Source organism: Dipodomys merriami, unplaced genomic scaffold, assembly GCF_024711535.1.
Source record: "Dipodomys merriami isolate MVZ:Mamm:240054 unplaced genomic scaffold, mDipMer1.0.p SCAF_106, whole genome shotgun sequence".
Taxonomy (NCBI): domain Eukaryota; kingdom Metazoa; phylum Chordata; class Mammalia; order Rodentia; family Heteromyidae; genus Dipodomys; species Dipodomys merriami.
Window position 1 is genome coordinate 494,213 of NW_027202338.1, and position 20,360 is coordinate 514,572.

At 54.3% G+C, this 20,360-nt stretch overlaps 4 protein-coding genes across 5 annotated transcripts; 2 read left to right on the forward strand and 2 right to left on the reverse strand.

Annotated features, from left to right (window-relative positions):
* Positions 1-59: 59 nt before the first annotated feature.
* Positions 60-7,152, forward strand: LOC138812516 (NF-kappa-B inhibitor beta-like). Its single transcript, XM_070000452.1, has 6 exons — positions 60-353; positions 2,623-2,728; positions 2,814-3,105; positions 4,649-4,737; positions 4,815-5,081; positions 7,002-7,152. Exons 1-6 carry the CDS (start codon positions 175-177, stop codon positions 7,101-7,103), a joined length of 1,035 nt encoding a protein of 344 aa, XP_069856553.1. The 5' UTR covers positions 60-174; the 3' UTR covers positions 7,104-7,152.
* An 86-nt stretch (positions 7,153-7,238) lies between these two features.
* Positions 7,239-9,515, reverse strand: LOC138811392 (coiled-coil domain-containing glutamate-rich protein 2-like). Its single transcript, XM_069999127.1, has 5 exons — positions 9,446-9,515; positions 9,248-9,294; positions 8,843-8,918; positions 8,049-8,536; positions 7,239-7,528 (listed from the first exon to the last, which is right to left on the reverse strand). Exons 1-5 carry the CDS (start codon positions 9,513-9,515, stop codon positions 7,439-7,441), a joined length of 771 nt encoding a protein of 256 aa, XP_069855228.1. The 3' UTR covers positions 7,239-7,438.
* A 1,480-nt stretch (positions 9,516-10,995) lies between these two features.
* Positions 10,996-17,784, reverse strand: LOC138812524 (serine--tRNA ligase, mitochondrial). Its single transcript, XM_070000465.1, has 16 exons — positions 17,491-17,784; positions 16,688-16,783; positions 16,048-16,077; positions 15,371-15,511; positions 15,227-15,281; positions 14,643-14,706; positions 14,321-14,426; positions 13,685-13,732; positions 13,335-13,443; positions 13,049-13,094; positions 12,882-12,969; positions 12,684-12,793; positions 11,873-11,966; positions 11,674-11,766; positions 11,500-11,565; positions 10,996-11,372 (listed from the first exon to the last, which is right to left on the reverse strand). Exons 1-16 carry the CDS (start codon positions 17,755-17,757, stop codon positions 11,229-11,231), a joined length of 1,557 nt encoding a protein of 518 aa, XP_069856566.1. The 5' UTR covers positions 17,758-17,784; the 3' UTR covers positions 10,996-11,228.
* A 139-nt stretch (positions 17,785-17,923) lies between these two features.
* Positions 17,924-19,578, forward strand: LOC138812533 (small ribosomal subunit protein uS12m). 2 transcript variants are annotated; one of them, XM_070000488.1, is made up of 3 exons: positions 17,924-18,032; positions 18,237-18,302; positions 18,965-19,578. In XM_070000488.1, the coding sequence occupies exons 2-3, from the start codon at positions 18,254-18,256 to the stop codon at positions 19,333-19,335; spliced, it is 420 nt and encodes a 139-aa protein (XP_069856589.1). In that variant the 5' UTR covers positions 17,924-18,032; positions 18,237-18,253; the 3' UTR covers positions 19,336-19,578. The 2 variants fall into 2 exon arrangements, with proteins under 2 accessions (XP_069856589.1, XP_069856579.1); XM_070000478.1 differs by having other exon boundaries at positions 17,990-18,302.
* The last annotated feature ends 782 nt before the right edge of the window (positions 19,579-20,360 follow it).

Below are 20,360 nucleotides of genomic sequence, written 5' to 3' on the forward strand. Positions count from 1 at the left end.
ATGTGCAGCATGGGGGCGGGGAATAAGCAAGGCATACAGCTCTGATTGGATAAACTAGGGGGGCGTGACTTTTTCTTCGGGAATTCCCAGCAGGGCGGAAGCTCCGGAGTTAAGGCAGAGCCCAGCCACTGACGGGCAGGTGGGGACCCCCACCGAGGTGGTAGTGGGGGGGCCATGGCTGGGGTCGCGTGCTTGGGAAAAGCTGCGGATGCGGATGAATGGTGTGACAGCGGCCTGGGCTCTCTGGGTCCCGACGCAGCGGCTCCTGGAGGACCAGGGCTGGGTGCCGAGCTGGGCCCGGGGCTATCGTGGGCGCCCCTCGTCTTTGGCTACGTCACTGAGGATGGGGACACGTGAGTGATCCTTAGACAGATCCAGGGGATTCCTGCGATCCGACGGTTGATTTTCCCATCCTGGTCCCTTTGGCCTCCTGACCTTTTCATTCCTAAATCTGACTTCCCATCCTTAACCCATCTAAGTTCTAAATGGAAGGAAAACTAGACTCCTATCTTCTCCATCCCAAACCTGTGATTTCTGCCCTTTCTTTCCTTGAACTTGGATTTCTAGATCCTGGAATCCACATCCTCCAAAACTTCTTTGAACCTCCTGATCCCAGTCCCCAGATCTTTGTAAGAACTCTGTCCGCCCGCGCCGCGCCGCCCCCGCCCCCTCCCGCCGCGCTCCTCCTACTCCCCCCCTCTCCCTCCCCCCTTTCCCCCCTCCCGTCCCCCCCTCCCCCAGCTCCATCCTCCGGACCATACAAATACCATCTTGGGTTCGACTGATTTATAAGCTCCAGGCTTTGATTTTCAGAATCAGAATTTTCAGTACTTGACCCAACACTGATCTTGACATCTTAAATTCAGAGAGAACTAAATTACCTGAGAGTGGAGATTCATTTGTTACTGGCAATACTTGTGTGGCACTGCCAGGTTCCAGGCCCTATTTTAGGTGCTAAGTGGTGAGGGATGGAAGGAAACAAATCTGGATCCTCAGATCTCAGCCTCCTGACTAATTGGGATTACAGTCATGAAACACTGCCCTGGTTTGTGTCTTAAGGTAGAAGCTGAGGTCATTGATTGATGTAGGCATTTCCTTCATTTCTGATAATGTGTTTAAACTTCCCTTCTGAACACTGCTTCAGCAAAAATATGTCTTCTGATACGTTTTTATTTTCATTTAATTAAGTAGTATACTTTAGTATACTTTTTTTAAAAAAAAAATTCAGATTTGACCAAGAAGTTATATAGAAATCTGTTACTTGATTGTCACATGTTTGGAAACTTTCTGTTACTGATTTTTTATTTATTTTTATTTATTTTTATTTTTTATTTTTTGTCGGTCATGGGGCTTGAACTCTGGGCCTGGGCGTTGCCCCTCAGCTCTTCAACTCAAGGCGAGCGCTCTACCACTTGAGCTACAGCGCCACTTGTTACTGATTTTTAATCTAATATCATTGTGGGAAGAGAAGATAGTTTGTATGATTTTTTTTTTTTTTTTTGGGTCCGGTTGTGGGGCCTGAACTCTGAGCCTGGGCACTGTCCCTCAGCTCTTCAGCTCAAGGCTAGCACTCTAGGACTAGAACCACAGCGCCACTTCCGGCTTTTTTCTTTTTGCTTATGTGGTGCTGAGGAATTGAACCCAGGGCCTCATGCATTGCAAGGCAAGCGCTCTACCACTGAGCCATCTTCCCAGCCCCATGATTTTTTTTTTTGGTCTGTCCTGGGGCCTGAACTCTGGGCCTGGGCACTGTCCCTGAACTCTTCAGCTCAAGGCTAGTACTCTACCACTTGAGCCACAGAGCCACTTCCAGCTTTTTTTTGAGTATGTGGTGCTGAGAAGTCGAACCCAGGGCTTCATGCATGCAAGGCATGTACTCTACCACTGAGCCACCTTCCCAGCCCAGTTTGTATGATTTGAATTCCTTAATTTTCTTTCTTCCTTTTTTCTTTTTCTTTTTTTCCAGTATTTAGAATGGAACCTAGGGCCTCTCAATTGCTAGGCAAGCACTCTACTACTGAGCTACTTAGCCCCCAACTCCTTTAAATTATATAGAGGAGTAGACCTATGGCTCAAGTGGTAGAGCACCAGCCAGAGGAGCCAGAGGCACTGAGTTCAAGCCCCAGTATCCCCCCCCCCTCTCTCTCTCACACACACACACACCCACACACACATGAACTATAATTCTGTGTTTGTGCTTGTAGTTCTCAGGTTTTGCTTGTTGTAATTTGAAGGTCAATTATTAGAGCCACAGATATTTAACATTGTTACATTTTTGTTTTTGAAACAGAGTCTTGCTATGTACCCAGACTGGTCTTCAACTTGTCCTCCCACAGCCTCCAACTGCAGGATTTACAAGCGAATGCCACAATGCCTACCAAATTTGCCTTTGAATTTGAAATTTGTTTGTGATACTGGGGTTTGAACTCAGTCTTATGCTTGCTAGGCAGGTGGCTCTACCACTTTTTTCCTTTAGTAAGAAAAGTTCTTTTTTTTTTCTTGCCAGGCTGAGTCTAGACCAAGATTCTCCTATTTACACCTCCCACGTGGCTGGGATGACAGATGTCTACCACCACACTGGATTTTCATGTGTGTTGACTTCTGTCCCGTCTCTACCCCTAGGGCATTGCACTTAGCCGTGATCCATCAGCACGAGCCCTTCCTGGATTTCCTCCTAGGCTTTGCCGCTGGTACTGAGTATCTAGACCTGCAGAATGATCTCGGCCAGGTGAGCCATAAGGAATTGTTGGTGTAAGGGCTCAGGGGTCCCAGGTTTTCAATGCGACCTTGAGCCTTGCCCTGCTTTCCTGCAGACTGCCCTGCATCTGGCAGCCATCCTGGGAGAGGTGTCCACCGTGGAAAAGCTGTACACAGCGGGTGCCAGCTTGCTGGTTTCAGAGCGTGGGGGCCACACGGCACTGCATCTGGCCTGCCGTGTGCGGGCACACGCCTGTGCATGCGCACTGCTCCAGCCCCGCCCCCGGGACCATACGCCTGACCCCAGCCCCGCCCCCGAGCCCGAGTATCCCGAACCCTCCAGAGAAAAGGAAGAGGAGCAAAGAGAGGAAGACTGGAAATTGCAGCTGGAGACTGAAAACTATGAGGGTGAGCGGACCAGGCAGGGTGGGCATGGGTTCAAGGCCTGGCCCCATGGGCAGACCTCAGGTATGGAAAATTAGATATATGGAGTCCAGTACACCCCAGACCTGCCATCCCCCAGACCCACAGCTATCAGGATCTAGTTCCCCAACCTGCAAAGTGTGGCCCACCTCTAAGCCACAGGCTCAGCCTACTGGGGAGAAATTGAGGGCTTTCAAAGCTAAGGCTTCATAAAACTGGCATCTGGGTACCCAGCCCTGGAGGGCAGCTGGAGGACCTGCTTCATCTGAGACTTGTATAAAAGGTGCTGTCTTAAGAAGTAGAGCTGTGGGGCTGGGAAGGTGACTCAGTGGTAGAGCGCTTGCCTTGCGTGCTCGAGGCCCTGGGTTCGATTCCTCAGCACCACATAAGCAAAAAGAAAAAAGCCGAAAGTGGTGCTATGGCTCAAGTGGTAGAGTGCTAGCCTTGAGCTGAAGAGCTGAGGGACAGCGCCCAGGCCCAGAGTTCAGGCCCCACGACCGGACCCCCCCCAAAAAAAAAAAAAAAAAGAAGTAGAGCTGTGGCTCAAGTGGTAGAATGCTAAATCTTGAGCACAAAATCTCAAGGCTAGCACCCAAGTCCTGAGTTCAAGCCCCAGGGGGGCATAAAAAAAGTCAACCTCAGAGCCGGGCGCTGGTGGCTCACGCCTGTAATCCTAGCTACTCAGGAGGCTGAGATCTGAGGATCGCGGTTCAAAGCCAGCCCGGGCAGGAGAGACCGTGAGAGTCCTATCTCCAATAAACCACCAGAAAACCAGAAGTGGTGCTGTAGCTCAAGTGGTAGAGCGCTCGCCTTGAGCTGAAGAGCTGAGGGACAGCGCCCAGGCCCAGAGTTCAAGCCCCACGACCGACCAAAAAAAAAAAGTCAACCTCCTTCCTTTCGGGGCTGGGAGGTTCGCTCAGTGGCAGAGTGCTTGCCTTGCATGCCTGAGGCCCTGGGTTCAATTCCTCAGCACCACATAAACAGAAAAGGGTAGAAGTGGCACTGTGGCTCAAGTGGTAGAGCACTAGTCTTGATCTGAAGAGGCTAAAGCACAGAGCCCAGGCCTAGAGTTCAAGTCCCACAACCAACCAAAACAAAACAAAAGGTGCTGTCTTAACTGTGATCCCAGCATCTGAGTCTGTAAGCACCTACCTGTAAGCCCAGTTTCCCCAGGTCCAGGCCTTCCACAGATACACTGAGATCACCTGCAACCCGGAGTTCAGAGACAACCTTAAAACCCTGGTCACCACCTTTGTGTGAAGTCAGACCAGAGCCTCTGGTCCCCAGATCCAAGGCTGCCATCTAAAGACCCCCAGCTCTTCATCCATAGTCCCTCCAGGCACCCAAACACTCAGCCCCCTCAGACACCTAACCTACAACTTAGCCAATCAGGACCCAGATGCATTTTGACATACCAGAATTCAGGAGCCAGAGCCCAAACCTGGTCACCCTCAGGGGCCCCGGGATCATGGTGCTGGGGGCTTAGGCCCTCACCCTTCCCTCTTGACACCTGTCACTCTGTCCCCAGGCCACACTCCACTCCATGTGGCCATCATCCACAAAGATGCAGAAATGGTCCGACTGCTCTGGCACGCTGGGGCTGACCTCAACAAACCGGTGAGCCACTTGAGGGGGGCAGGTGTGTGTGGGGTGTCCCCTCCCATGCCTGCTGACCTCTTGGCCGCACCCCACAGGAGCCCACATGCGGCCGGAGCCCCCTACACTTAGCAGTGGAGGCACAAGCTGCAGATGTACTGGAACTTCTCCTGAGGGCAGGGGCCGACCCCACTGCCCGAATGTATGGCGGCCGCACCCCATTGGGAAGTGCCCTGCTCCGGCCCAATGCCAGCCTCGCCAGCCTGCTCCGTGCTCACGGAGCCCCTGAGCCTGAGGATGAGGATGACAAGCCTGGATCCAGCAGCAGTAGTGACGACAGTGACAGTGACAGCAAAGATGAAGGCGTGAGTCAAGAGGGAAACTGCGGTGACTGACGAGGGGTCTGGCTGAACCAGCAGCCAGAAGGGGAGGATATGATAGGGACTCCCTTGAGCCTGACCTAGTGTGTCTGCTATTAATGAACTCAGGTGGAACCCTGTACCAGTCAGAAGCTCAACGCCTGTAATCCTAGCTCCTTAGGAAGCTAACATCTGTAGGACTCAGATTTGAGACTAACCTGGGCAGAAAAGTCTTTGAGGCCAGCCGCTGGTGGCTCTCACCTGTAATCCTAGCTAGTCAAGAGGCTGACATCTGAGGATCGAGGTTTGAAGCCAGCCCAAGCAGACAAGGCCCTATGAGACTCTTATCTCCAAATAACCGCTGAGAAACCAGAAGTGGCGCTGTGGCTCAAGTGGTAGAGCACTAGCCTTGAGCACACAGAAGCTCAGGGACAGTGCCCAGGCCCTGAGTTAAAGTCCCCCCCACCCACCAAAAAAAAGGATGAACAGCAATAAGCCTGGCTGGAAACATGGCTCAAGTGATAGAGAGCCATTTGATGGAGTGTGAGGTCCTGGGTTCAAACTCCAGTGCTGCCAAAAAAAAGTTAAAAACTCGGGGCTGGGAAGGTGGCTCAGTGGTAGAGTGCTTGCACTGCATGTACAAAGCCCTGGGTTCGATTCCTCAGCACCCCATAAGCAGAAAAAGCTGGAAATGGTGCCATGGCTCAAGTGGTAGAGCGTTCTCCTTGAGCTGAAATGCTGAGGGACAGTGCCCAGGCCCAGAATTCGGGCCCACAACTGACAAACAACAACAACAACAACAAACAGCCACACAGTGGCGTGAGCAACAGTCAGGAGAAACCTGGGCAGGAATGGCGAGAAGCAGCAAGACCTTGGTCACCAAAACCATGGTTGAAAAGTTAAGGCAGTGCAGGAGGAGACTGGGCAGAGGTGGTAGAAAGATTTTAGTGGTGGGGGGTGAACACAGGCTGCATGGCTGGCGGTGGGCTGAGTGGTCTTGGCAGCAGGAATTGGAGAGGCGAGGCTGTGGGCAGGGATCTAGGGTGGCAGCCACTGGCAGACACCTCGGGGAAGGGTGAGGATGGACCCTGGGGTGGGGTGCTATCCTGGGCACCCCAAGTGGCATTGAATGTTCTGAGTCATGAGGGTAAAGAATGTGGGTAGATGCCGGGCGCTGGTGGCTCATGCCTGTAATCCTAGCTACTCAGGAGGCTGAGATCTGAGGATCACGGTTCAAAGCCAGCCCGGGCAGGAGAGACTGTGAGACTCCTATCTCCAATAAACACCACCAGAAAACCGGAAGTGGCGCTGTAGCTCAAGTGGTAGAGCGCTCGCCTTGAGCTGAAGAGCTGAGGGACAGCACCCAGGCCCAGAGTTCAAGCCCCACGACCGACAAAAAAAAAAAGAATGTGGGTAGAGGCAGACGGGAGATGCTGCTTGCTGGGGAGTTGGAGGCATGACCTCAAAACTGGGACTTTTTATATGTGTACTGGCCTGGGCTTGAACTCTTGTACCTGGGCACTATCCTTGAGTTTTTTTTTTTTGTTTGTTTCTCAAGGTTAACTCTTTACCACTTGAACCACAGCTCCACTTCTGGTTTTATGCTGATTCACTGGAAGTAAGTCTTAAGGATTTTCCTGCCTGGGCTGGCTTTGAATGGCGATCCTCAGATCTCAGCCTCCTGAGAAGCTAGGATTCCAGATGCTCATCTCCAATTAACCACCAGAAAACCAGAAGTGGCGCTGTGACTCAAGTGGTAGAGTGCAAAGAGCTGAGGGACAGCACCCAGGTCCAGAGCAGGTTGGAGGAGGAGGGGACCTGGGGCTTTGAGACAAGACCCCAGACCTTAGAGGTAACTTGGGTAACTTGGGTCATGGGCATGGTGGCAGCCACCTGAGCCCCTGTGCCACCCCGTTCTGTCCCCAGGACGAATATGACGACATTGTGGTTCACAGAGGCCAGACTCCAAACTCGTCACCTCCTACCCCAGCATCCAGACCTTTTCCCGAGGATCCTGACCCCGCCTGATTTCCATGTTAATAGAATTTCTGATTTAATAAAGCCTCAGTTCTGATGAGCAGAGCCCTCTCTTTGCTCCTGGGTCCCCAAAGCCAATGGCACAGTCCGGCCATGGTGGTTTGCTATTTCTTTATTCACTCAGAGGGTAGGCTGGGGGGTGGATGGAAAGGTATTGGGGGATCCTGAGCCCCCCCCAACTCAATTCTAAGGTATACTTTCCTCTTTACCCTGCAGGTCAGGGTGAGTGGGTGCTGGGTAAAGTGTGTGGGGGTGGGGTAGGGAGCTGGTATCAACAGTCCTGAAGCAGAGGGGTACGTGAGTCGGGGGGACGCATGGGGCTAGGGTCAGCCCTCCCTCCTCAGCTCTTCCCCTAGCATGGCTGTGGCCTTCTTCAGTTCGTCCCGCACGCGTTCCAGCTGCTCTTCCTCCCGCTCCTGGCATCAGAAATGGGTGGCCAATGGCGGTGATAATGGCACTAGCAACTGACCCCTCCCCCCCCATGAGGATACCTTATTCTCCACAACCCAGCCATGGTACCTCTGTCTAGTCTCCCAAACAGAATGGCGGCCCCCTTGTCACATAGTGGCAATGCTGGCAAACTGGGGTACTTGATATTCATGGTGACCCTAATCCCAGAGGGAAGTCCCCATGGCCAGGCAGCGCCCTCATTTGGATGCTGCTGCTGTGTGTGCATGTGTATGTATGAGCTGGCCCTGGCTTGAGCCACAGCTTCGCTTCTGGCTTTTTGCTAATAGGAGATTGAGTCTTATGGACTTTCCTGCCTGGGCTGGCTTTGGACCATGATCCTCAGAGCTCAGCCTCCTGAGTAGCTGGGATGACAGGCGTGAGCCACCATGGGTGCTCGGCTATCCAGATGCAGTCATGGCGGATCCTGCTGTGTGGGAGCTTTGGGTTCAGTCCCCACTGAACGTCAGGTGGCCCCACCCCACTCACCTCCTGTTCTGAGGCCTCTTCCTCCTCCTCTTCCTCCTGGTGGTGGTGAAGGCGGGGGGCGTCCTCAGGCCTCTCCCCCTCGCCCCTCTGACCCTGCTGCCACAAGCTGTGGCCGCCGCCGTGCATCTTCATGCCCTTCTCCGCCTGGAACTGGGCAGACTGCTCATGGCTGCCTTTCTCTGCCACCCGCTTTTGGGGGCCCCCAGCACCCTCCAGCCGCTGCTTCCACAGCTCTTCAAAGGTCTCCCCAGGCTGTCTCTTCTTTTCCTCCTCCTCTTCTTTCTCCTGATGGAGCCGGCCATGCTGTTCCTGGAGTATCTCTTCCCGGACCTCAGATTTGTGTGTCCTCTCTGCCGCCTCCTCTTCCTCATCCCTCACCTCCTGGTCCGACTTGATCTTCCCAGTCTCCTCCTCTTCCTCCTTCAAGTCCCCACTCACCCCTTTCTCCTCTTGGGACCCACAGCCATGGGGCTCCTTCTCGCATATCTCTGGCAGAAAGAGACAATAATCTATGCAGGAAAGAGACCGGGAAGGGGTGGATCGGGGTCGAGTGTCATGGCAGCCCTCCAGAGCTAGGAGAGAAAGGAGGGACCGACAGGGCTGGGACCACCCTTCTGCCGCAAGCTACCAAAATGGAAGCTGTGGCCAGGCAGTCAGGCAACAGACAGGACAGTGCCACCCAGGGCAGAGGGCTGTGGATGGGGCAGGAGGGCAGGTTGGGGGGGGGGGTGTCGTAGCAGGCAAAGCCCTGGGTTGGGTGGGCTGGAGTTGTGGGAGAATGCCAGCCTGCTTACCTTTGTAGAGAAGAGCTGTGCACGGCCCCCTGTGCACCCAGCCCAGGCTCAGGACCTCTGCCAGACAGCGGGTCAGCTGGGGACAAGAAATAAAGGGTCAGAGAAGAATTGAGGGGAGCCGGCTGCTGGTGGCTCACGCCTGTCATCCTAGCTACTCAGGAGGCTGAGATCTGAGGATCGTGGTTCAAAGCTAGCTCAGGCAGGAAAGGCCGTGAGACCCTTTATATCCAATAAACCACCAGAAAACCGAAGTGGCATTGTGGCTCAATAGTAGAGCACCAGCCTTAAGCCGAAGAGCTCAGGAACAGTGCCCAGGCCCAGAGTCAAGCCAAATAAAAAATTGAGGGGAGATAGGGAGAGGGTGCTAGAGGAGATAGGGTGAGACAGATAAGGGGGTACACTCACTCTCACCTCCCTTTTGGAGGGACTGCTGGCTAGGGGAGCCGTGGTAGCTGTGGAGAAAACAGATGGGTGCTGTCCTCAGTACTGATCAGAGTTCCTGGAGTCCTGGGTCCCCATGGAACACCCCCTGTTGTGTGAACCCCCTCCAGGCCCGAACCCCTGCTCTGCAAACTGGCATCTAGGCCTCTCCCCACCACTCACCAGTCCCCAGCAGTAGTGGCAGCAGCAACAGAGGCAGCAGCAACAGAGAGTGGGCTGTGTGGTGCGGCATGGTGGGGAGCTGGGCTCCCTGATCCTGGGCTGGGCTGCTCCTACCAGCACCTTTATAACCCTCACAGTGGCCCACAGGGGAGCAGTGACAGCTGTGGGGCGGCCTGAGATGCTTAATTATTTATGGGGACCGGGCTCTGCACGCATCCCCTCAGGGGCTTCCTGCCAGGGGCTGAGGAATGGAGGACCTGGGTTCAAGCCTAACACCACGCCCCGCCCACAGCTCTCTCCTTAGGCCTGTTTCCTTACCTGAAGAGGCTGTGCAAACTGACCTCCTCAGTGAGGCCTGGCTAGGCATTCCAGCCCTGCCACCGGCACAGCCCGGAGCATTTCCCTACTTTGGTTTTTTTTGGTGCTGGTGCTAGTACTTGAACTCAGGACCGGGCACTGTCCCTTAGCTTTTTCACTTAAGGCTGGTGCTCTACCACTTGAGCCACAACTCCATTTCCAGCTTTTTGCTGGTTCATGGGAGGTGAGTTTCATGGACTTTCCTGCCTGGGACTGTCATTGAACCAGGATTCTCAGATCTCAGCATGCCAAGATGCTAGGATTATAGGCATGAGCCACGGGCGTCTGCCTCTAAAGTCTCTTAAGACGCTTTCTGCACTAACGAATGGGTTTGATGAAGATACAGTTGTGCAGGAGTGGTGCTGGGAGTGGTCAGCACTGCCAACTGCACAGGGCTGAGCACCATTACAATAACTTGTTTTGGGACAAGTTCTCATTGTGTAATCCAGGCTGGTTTTGGACTTAATTCTCCTGCCTCAGCTGGGATTACAGGCATGTCCTACCATACCAGCTCCAGTAAAAATTCAACACTGACAAGCACACTTCTGAGTCTGCAGCCACACCAGTGAATGCACTGGCTAAAACCAGTCCTCTTGGGGTACACACTAGACAAGGAAGGGGGTGCAGACAGCAAACACATGTGACACAAGGGAATGACTATAGTGAATCCAACAGAACAGACACAGATGTCGTGACTTTGTCCTTTACTTTGAGATGTAGTCACCAGAGGGCCTGGCCAGGTAGTTTCAGGTCTTCCCAGGGAGACCAATTGGGTGGCTCCTGCAACTATCTCAGTGGGAAAAGTGGTGGACAGGACCAGTACAGGGAACTGGGGAGGAGAGCATGATGGGAAGGTTCTGGAATATTCTTCTTCTTTTTTTTTTTTTTTTTTGCTGGTCCTGAGGCTTGAATTCAGGGCCTGGGCACTGTCCCTGAGCTCCTTTTGCTCAAGGCTAGTGCTCTGCCACTTTGACCCATGGCGCTACTTCTGGTTTTCTGGTGGTTCCTTGGAAATAAGTCTCACAGACTTTCCTGCCTGGGCTGGCTTTGAACCACAATCCTCAGATCTCATAGCCTCCCAAATAGCTAGGATTACAGACATGAGCTACCACTGCCTGGCCATGGTCACTGATTTTTGGACTCCAGGCAGTCAGGCAGCGCACTTCCTGTACTCCCGGATAGATTCACAGGCCTTTGTTTTGACCATTTATTAGGGGACCTTCAACTTCCCACCCCTGGATATCCTGCCTCCTTGTGCAGGCTGGGCTGCTGTCTGGTTCTGAGGGCTGAGGAAGGAGGATCTTGAAGTCCAGGCACTCAAGATGCAGAGGTTGGAATGGGCTCAGGGATGCAGGTCCTGAGGCATCCTGGCCTCTGGAGTCCCAGGAATTGGTGACAAGTCCCCCTGGCTGGGCTCAGCCAGTCCTCAGCTGGACGCCGGCTGGCCGGGGAGCCGGGGCTTCTGGGGCTGATTGGGGCCGATGTACAGGAGTGGTGCGTGCGTGGGGGCTGTAATCCGATCACTGCCCACATAGGGCTGGAGGGCAGGGGGCACGAGGACCGACCCGTCCTGGGGACAGAACAGGCCTCATGACCATGCTGACTTGGCTCCAGCCCCTCTCTCCTCCACTGTCTGGTCCCCCTCCCTCCCCACCTCCCACCTCCCCTACCCCCGCCTACCCCCACCAAGTCCACACCTTTTGCTGGTTGTTCTCTAGGAGGGCGATAAGGAGTCGGGGAACAGCACAGGCCGTGGCATTCACCTGGAAGTGGGGCACACTCAGGATGCACAGGACCTTGTGGTGGTCCTGGGAGGGCAGGGTGGGGGGGTGGGGGTGGGGAGGAAGGGGCAGAGAGGGCCTGAGCCTCACCGTGTGGGCGAACTGAAGCTCTCCAGCTTCGGTCTGGAACATGATATGCAGCCGGCGACTTTGGAAATCCGTGCAGTTGGAGGCGCTGGTGACCTGGAGGGATGGGGTGGGGGGCAGTGGAGAGGCTCAGCCATGAGGGGGGAGGGTATGGGGTGTCTCCCTCCCCTCCCCCTGCTCCGGGGGGGGGGGTGGAGCTCACCTCTCCAAAGCAGTCTCGGCCTGGCATCCAAGCCTCAATATCAAACTTCCGGTAGGCAGGAAGACCCAGTTCCTGGGTGGGCATGTCCAAGACCCTATGCCAGGGACAGGGCGTGGCCGATGTTAGGCAGTGGAGAAGGAAGAGGATGTGATGGAAGAGAGGAGGCCAAAAAAGGAGGGAAGTATTAGTAAAAGGGAGGGAATTATTAACAATAGGACAGCAGGCCCTGTGTGGTAGCTCCTGTCTGCAAACCTGGCTAAGTAGGAGGTGGAGGAAGTAGGATCAGTCTGCAGCCAGCCAGGGCAAGAGTGTGAGATTTCCCCCCACCCCCCATAGTAATGGGGTTTGAACTCAGGGCCTGGGTGCTGTCCCTGAGCTTGTTCAAACTAGCACTCTACTACTTGAGCCACAGCGCCACTTCCGAGTCTCATGGACTTTCCTGCCTGGGCTGGCTTTGAACCATGATCCTCAGATCTCAGCCTCCTGAGTAGCTAGGATGACAGGCGTGAGCCTGTGCCCCACAAATGCATGGAATTCTATCTGAAAACAAAACAAAACAAAAAAACCCACTACAGCCAAAAGTCTTGGGGCTGTGGCTCAAGGGGTAGCACAAGGTTCTGAGTTCAAATCCCAATACTACTCTCCCCACTGCCCCTCCCAGCCAATGAAAAAGAGGTAGAGGGGAGACTGGGGCCAGGGGAAGGCGGCACAGGGGAGAGGAGGCAGAAGAGAAGGCACTGGTGGGAGGGGAGAAGAGGCACATGTTCGGGTGCACAGGCCGCTCACTGTGCCATTCCCTGCTTCTCCGCACCGGAAGTGCAGGCCCAGCTCAGTCAGCAGTTCCACCTGCAGGGCCAGGAACTCATCAAGCAGCTGCGAGCTCTGCTCCAGCCCGGGGCCTGTCACCCCAAACATCTCCACCTGGGCCAAGGGTAAAGACACACAATCAGGAAGTCCCGGATGGTGAGCGTGACCCCGACTTGCCCCCTTCTGGTTCGGTTTCACTCACTTTGGTGAAATGGTGGACCCGGTACAGCCCCCAGGGCTCCTTCCCTGTGTCTGTCTCGGCCCGGTAGCAGGTACTGGAGCATGCCATCCTGCAGGGGACCAGGTGAGGTCGGTTAGAGGACAGAGAGGGCACAGGATGGGGCCAAGCCTTAAGACACTGGGTATCACCTGATTGGGAGGTCCCTGAAGGCCACGGCGTGGTCCATGAAGTAGCCTGGGAGGAGGAAGGGAGGGGATGAGGGTCAGCCAGGGCTGCCTCACTTTACCAAAAGCTTTGGTCCCTGCTGGACGTGACCAGGTGCCAGACATGTCACGTGACTTGTACAGTTAACAACCCACACACCGGTGCTGGCTGGCCCCGGAGTGGTTGTGCTGTGTCCCAGGCAGGAAGCCGCCCCCCTCTTCCACCTGTCTCCCCCCACAATGCCACCTGCTCCTTACTCCGGTTGCTCACCTGCCAGGCCCACCTCTGCCGTCCCGGCCAGGTTGAGGTCTGGGAAGCGCGTGGGGTCGATGTTGTAGATTTGAGAGGGGTTGGCATTGGGGGTCATCCCGCAGCCTTCCTGGGGGAAACCACAGAGGTCAGCCGCGGGGCAGGGGGGGGGGAGATGGCAGGTCCCATTTTGCACGGGCAACCCTAGCTTCTCCCTTACAAGTATCTGGAATTTCCCACCCTCCCAGCCCTGCCACTTACAGCTTGGGGCTCTCCACTTGGCCCCAAGATATCTCCTTAGGGGAACAAACTGGTCCCTCTCCTGGCAGGGGAACCCCAAAACAGAACTTGCCACCCAAAGCCTCACTCACAAACACGGCTCCCCGCAGGAGGTCTGGCACCGTCATGGGAATGAAGCCCTGTGGGGGTGGGGGGTGGGTGAGAGGGGGGCAGTGCGGGATTCCCCCAACTTTCACCCCAAAGGAGAGTGGGCAAAGCCTGAGCCATGGTCCAGGTCCTGGGGTCTTCGCTGCTGTGTGCTACTGACTCTCCTAGCTCCAGTTCCTTCGTTCACCCCATCCCACACAGGGTGTCAGGACGTGTTGCTCCCTTGCTTAAGGCCTCCCATGGCTCCCTAGTGCCCTCTGGCAATGTCCGTCTACTGTGGACAGCACCCGTGCCTAGCCAGCTGACTCCCTGTTCCAATGGGCACCACATGTGTCCCAGTCCTGTCTCCTGTGGCAGGCTCAGAGGGGCAGGGTTACAAGTGTAGGCTCTGAGGTAGGTCCACTTAAAGTCGCCTTTCCGGGCCTCAGTTTTCCCATCTGGAAAGTGGGCAGAGTAATAACCCATTTCATAAAGCTGGCACCTTTGAATTAAACATGTCCTCAGTAGAGGAAGACTCGGGTAGGAAAGTGTGATGAAAGTGGGAGTTGTCCCTTCCTGGAGCCCTCTGAGCTTGGTCAATGCCTCCCCCTTCCAGGCAGCCCTCCTCTCCTGCCCCATACCCGGCGCACGAGCTTGCTGAGAGTGAAGCTGACCAGCCCATGCTGCAGGAGGGCCCCAGCGCCTCGCAGGTAGTAGGAGCGATGGCCCGACACGTGGGACAGGCGCCTGGAAGCACACAGGGCACAAACGGTGCTTATGGGTGATGGATGACAGGAGGACTCCTGCATGGAGGGGGAGGGGAGGGGAACAGAGGCCCAGCTGCCAGGCAGGGGTGGGGCTGGCATCAAACATTCATGCCAGCTGGGGGTGCCTCTGGCTGCCAGCTGCTAGGGCAGGGATGGCGTGTGGGAGGGTGGGAGGGAGAACAGGAGGCAGACTCACCTTTGGCGGATGATGTTAAGTTTCTCGCCAATTTCCAGGTGGCCCCGGGGTCGGAAGGAGAAAGCTGGGTGTAGGTAAAGAACAAAGGGGGTAAGAGGGGAAGAGAGAGACACAAAGAAAGAGCCAGGAAGAGGATTAGACACAGTGGGGAGGAGACAGCCAGAAAGAAACAGCAGGAAGAGAAAGGAAGGGAAAAGATAAGGAGGGAAAGGAAGAAAGAGACAGAGAAAGCGGGGGAAGAGGATGGAGGCAGAAAGGGGAATGAGGGAAAAAATGAAAAAAGTTATCAGAGCCTGGGGCCGGTGGCTCACAACTGGATCCTAACTACTCAGGAGGTTGAGATCTGAGGATCACAGTTTGAAGCCAGCAGGGGAAGGAAGTCAGTTACACTCTTATTTCCAATGAACAAGCAAAAGGCTGGAAGTGGAGCTCTGGCTCAAGTGGTAGAGCAAAAAGCTCAGGGATAGTGCCCAGGCCCTGAGTTCAAGCCCAAGTACTGGCACATATGCACACAGGTACGAGACAGTCCAAATCTGGTCAGGCAGCTCCAGCTGTGCCCCCCGCTGCCCCCCGGTGTGGCCCACCTGGTTTGTCTCCGACCACGCGGAGCACTCGGGCATGGCTCTCATCCCCGACAGGCTGCAGGCAAGACAGGGGCATCACAGAGAGGTGGTGGCGGACAGTCCCCTCTCCTTTCCCCTTCCTCCCTGGCCGCCCAGTGCTCTCACCACATCCGGGTGAGTCTGGTTGGGCAGCTTCAAGGCCTGCAGGTAGAACTGCTCTTCCAGCTGGGTCTCTCTGGGGTAGAGGAGTGAGAGCTGCATCCGGATTTCCCGACCCTGTGTCCTCAGACCTAAGTACTGGGGGTCCTGGAGCAGGAGGGAGTCAGCCCAGAGCAGCGTCATGAGTCCCTCAGCCAGCCTGACCTCCTAATGGAAAGCCACCCACAGGCTCCTCCTTCTGTCTAGAACCCTAGGATTTCCTTTCTAGGGACCTCCAGTCCACCTGGGGCAGGTTCAAGCTTGGCCAGCTGGGGCAATCCGTGGATCGTCCCCTCTATGAAAACTCCTACCCCCACCCCCGAGCCCCTGGGCACAGCTGACCTCTCAAGGATTTACCCCAGGACTCTGGCTATCAAAAACTATCAGGAAAGTGTGACCCTGCCTTCCCTTTCCACAAGGGGAGAAAGCTGGGGGCTAAACATGACAGGGAACTGGAACCAAGCATTGGGCCAGGACCTGGATCTAACTGTACCTAAAGCCAGTTTTGGTTTCATGAACTAAGGAAGCCTGGTTTTTCTTTCCCCTTAAATTTGAGTTGTACTTTGAGTCATTTAGGGTGGAAAGAATCGTGACCAATTCTCCCTGCCCTCGTCAGCTGGGGACAAGATATCAACTCTGAGTACCTTCTGCACTTGGCTGCTGTTGTTGTTTACCTGGTTGGAAAGAAAAAGGAGGAGAGAGTCAGGATGATAAACTGGGGATGGGGAGGAGCAAAGGGAAGGGCAAAGGTCAAATGGGGTCAGGAGATCTGAATCTCCTAGTACTATGAATGTGGTAGTCAGCCTTCCATCTACCACACCGTGCCTCAGTTGCTCTGCTGGGCAAGCTAGGAGGCCAGGTAACCTAAAACGAGTAACATTCACAGTGTGTGTTCAGTGCTACCTCCATGCTGAGAGAGGGGCTCTTTCATCATGTCATTTTTTTTTTTCTTTGTCAGTCTTGGGGCTTGAACTGGGGGCCAGAGCGTTGTCCCTGAGCTTTTTTTGCTCAAGGTGAGCGCTCTACCACATTGAGCTACAGCGCCACTTCTGGTTTTCTGGTGGTTTATTGGAGGAAAGAGTCTCACAGACTTTCCTGCCAGGGCTGGCTCCAAAAGTGATCCTCAGATCTCAGCTTCCTGAGTAGCTAGGATAACAGGCATGAGCCACTGGTGGCCAGCTTCTTCTCACTTTTTAAATTTATGATGCTCCTTCTTAGGTCTCCCCATGCCACTGGGGATGACAGGCAAACACTACCACACCTAGCTTTTAGCACTGAGCTCACCAGCAGGCTCCGCACAGCCTCAGCCACAGCCTCCTTCTCTGCCTCCAGTCTCCGGATCTGCTTCTGCAGCTGCTGCAGCTCTTGCCATGTGGAAATCTATATGTACAAAGGAGGGAAAAGTAAGAACAGGTGGAGTTGCTCCTGCTGGCCCCTGGATGGGTCCCTGGACTTTCCTGCCCCCAATCCTCAAACCTTAGTCTCCTGAACAGCTAGAATTACAGGTGTGAACCAACAGTGCCCGGCCTTGCTCCCCAATTTTCTTTGCCGTCTTAGGGTGAGCCTGGCAAATCTTTGAGATTTGTGGTCTTAGGGTGTGTCTGGAGCTTGGAGGGCTCCTGGTACCTGATAAGTTCCCAGAGCACCCAGCATACATTATGAAAGATGCAAATATGGGTGTTTAAGATACACAACACAGGGCTGGGAATGCAGCTTCGTGGAAGAGTGCTGGCCTAGCATGCATGAAACCCTGGGTTCGATTCCTCAGCACCACATACACAGAAAAACCTTGAAGTGGCGCTGTGACTCAAGTGGTAGAGTGTTAGCCTTGAGCACAGAGAGGCTCAGGGACAGTGCCCAGGCCTTGAGTTCAAGTTCCAGGACTGGCAAAAAAGAAAAGAAAAAAAAAAAGGAAAGAATGAAAAATGATACACAAAACACCTAGGAGGTGCCATGCACTTAAGAAAACTTGGGGAAAAAACCTAAAATTCTTTTCTCTCCCTGGACCCCTGGCCCCAAGCCAGTGTGCCAGGGGCAAACTCCATTGGATCAACTTCAGCGTCTCCGCCTGGCGCATGCGCACTCACGATCGCGGGTAGGTCGGCCGGTCGCAGCTCCCCCTTGCGGAGCTCCAGTAAGCGCGCCGCCTCTTCTGGGCATGCGCACAGAGGCTCCATGTCCAGGTGAGGCAGAGCGCTGTACCCCTCGCGCGCGTGCTCGTACAAGAGGTTCCGCTGCCGTTTCTCCGTAGCAAACCTTCTCTTTGGATTCGGAATGCACATGCAACTTCCCCCGCGCCGGAACTCTCGACGAACTAAGAGAGGCCATAAATGCCGAGCCACGGACGCAGCCATCTTGCATCGGGAATTCAGTCACACCCTTTTGTCCCGCCCACGCTTCGTTTAGACCAATTGCAAAGCAGCCTGGGTTTTTTGGAGGGATGAACCAATCCGATCACGGAAGAGGGACAAGTTGTCCGAAATAGACTCTGTTGCTGCCCAATCGTTGACTGCGTCCCGCCTCATCAGTGACGCAGATAAAGAAATAGCCAATCCTTGTCCAGAGAACTCCCCGGAAGGGACTGGACACAGGAATCAGCGTGTCTGTAGATCCTGCTGGGGTGGTAGAGGTCGGTGGGGTTTCCCTCCGGCCCCCGCGTTTCTTTTACTTCCTTCCTGAGGGCGAGGACAGTCGGGTCCTTTACCCCAGAGCATCGGTTGAGGGTTGCAATTAGACTCTTACAAGAAAGTTCCTTAGCTTTCACCAGAAATCTGAGAGTGGGACGGGGAGGATTTGACCTCTCTTCCTTTCTGAGTTTGTTGTCCCCTAACAGACGCCCCACGTAGCGGGATGTCCTGGCCTGTTCTTCTCCGTGGTCTCCACACGTCCCTAACTCATGGTAAGTGGGTTTGGGCTGCCGAAACGATTCTGTACCTTCACTGAGTATGAGATACCTCCCTGGCTGAGATTTCCCCAAGTAAAGGTGTTTTAGTCACCCATTCAAGTGGTATTTTCCATCTATGTGCCAGGCACTTCTGGAGTAGCTTGACTTCTTACACTTAACTTAGATATCAGGTATTTCTCCTGGACTGAGCGTAGTGGTGCATGGCTGTAATCACAGCTATTAGGGGGAGGCAACAAAAGCCAGCCTTGGTTAAGTTAACAACACTGTCTCAAAAACAATACAAATAAAAGAGCTGGAGCATGACTCGAAGGGCTAGAGTGCCTGCCTAGCAATGAAGAGATCTTGGGTTTGATCCCAGTCCCTTGGAGGGGGGAGGGGTCTGTTTGTGTGTGTGCATGCGTGCACGCTGGAGCACATGTGTGCAGACTAGTGGTAAGTCTTGGACTCTACCACTTGAGCCAGAGCTCCAGGTTTTTGCTGGCTAACTAGAGATAAGAATCTCAGGGACTTTCCTGCCTGGGCTGGGTTGGAACAGTGATCCTCAGATCCCAGGCTTCTGATGACTGGCATGAACCACTGTCACATAGCCACTGCAAATGCTCTTATTGGTGCCTGGAATAACCACCTTGTTCTGCCCTTCCATTGTGTGTCTCCAGGCCTGGCCCTGGTTCCCCAGTTCTGGGTCACACGCTGCATGGCTACCCTGAACCAGATGCACCGTCTGGGGCCCCCTAAGAGGCCACCTCAGCGACTTGGGCCCACGGAGGGACGGCCACAGGTGAAAGGCGTGGTTTTGCGCACTTTCATCCGCAAGCCCAAGAAACCCAACTCAGCCAACCGCAAGTGCTGTCGAGTCCGACTCAGCACTGGCCAAGAGGCTGTCTGCTTCATCCCCGGGGAGGGCCACACCCTGCAGGAGCACCAGGTGGTCCTGGTGGAAGGTGGCCGCACCCAGGACCTGCCCGGAGTCAAGCTCAAAGTGGTGCGGGGCAAGTACGACTGTGGCCATGTGCAGAAGAAGAAGTAATGCGGGCAACGTGTTGGTTTGTGTGGCCAGTCTTACTCATGGGTTCAAACTCCATTGGTGATTCATTATCAGGACTGGCATTAGCCTGCTGAGACTCTGGGGGTGAATTGGAAAAGAAGCCCTCACTTCCAACAGCCACAGCTTCTGTGTTGAGGGCATGGACAATTTCTTTTTCTGGGACAGGCCACTGTTGTGCCAGCATCTGAGCCCAGGGTCTAATAAACATGTCACCAGAGCTGTCAATTCCCTGTGTAGTATTCTTGTGACCTCTGCTGTTTCTTCCAAAAAAGTTCCACTGGCAGTGGGGTTTGGTGAAAAGCATTTCCATGCCTTGTGGCCTGGACCCATCCCACAGGTGAAGGGCGGGGCCAAATAAAGCCCTACCCCAAAGCCATGGCCATCTGGAAAATTGTAACTAACCTAGAGGGGGTTATTGAAAGAATCGAGGGGTGTCTGATTTAGGCCTGAGGGCTTTGTACGTATGTTTTTTGTTTGGTGTGTATTGGTCCTGGGGCTTAAACTTAGAGCCTGGGGGGTGCTATCTCTGAACTTTTCCTCCCAAGGCTCTGCCACTTAAGCCACAGCTCTACCTCTGTCTTTTTAGTGGTTAATTGGAGGTAAAAGTCTCACACTTTCTTGCCTGGGGCTGATTTGGAACCATGATCCTCAGATCTCAAGCCTCTTGAATAGTGAGGCTTACAGACCTGAGCCACAGGCACCCAGTGTCTGGTGAGGCAGGGTTTTTAGTTGTAACCCAAGGTGATCTTGAACTCCATATCTTCCTGTCTCAGCCTCTGGAGTGCAGAGATTATAGGTATATACCATCATGGCTGGCCCTGTTCTTGGATATTATCACATACAACTAGGTTCAAGTCTCAGCTCTGCTCCCCTGATGGCCTTGTAATTGGGCTATATGCTTCCCCTTGTGAGCTGGTTTCTCCCCTGGAAAATAGCTTCCATAGTAATCCTGGCCTCTTGTAATCCTGGACTTAACCACATTGTAAGAAACTGTAGGAGTTATGCAT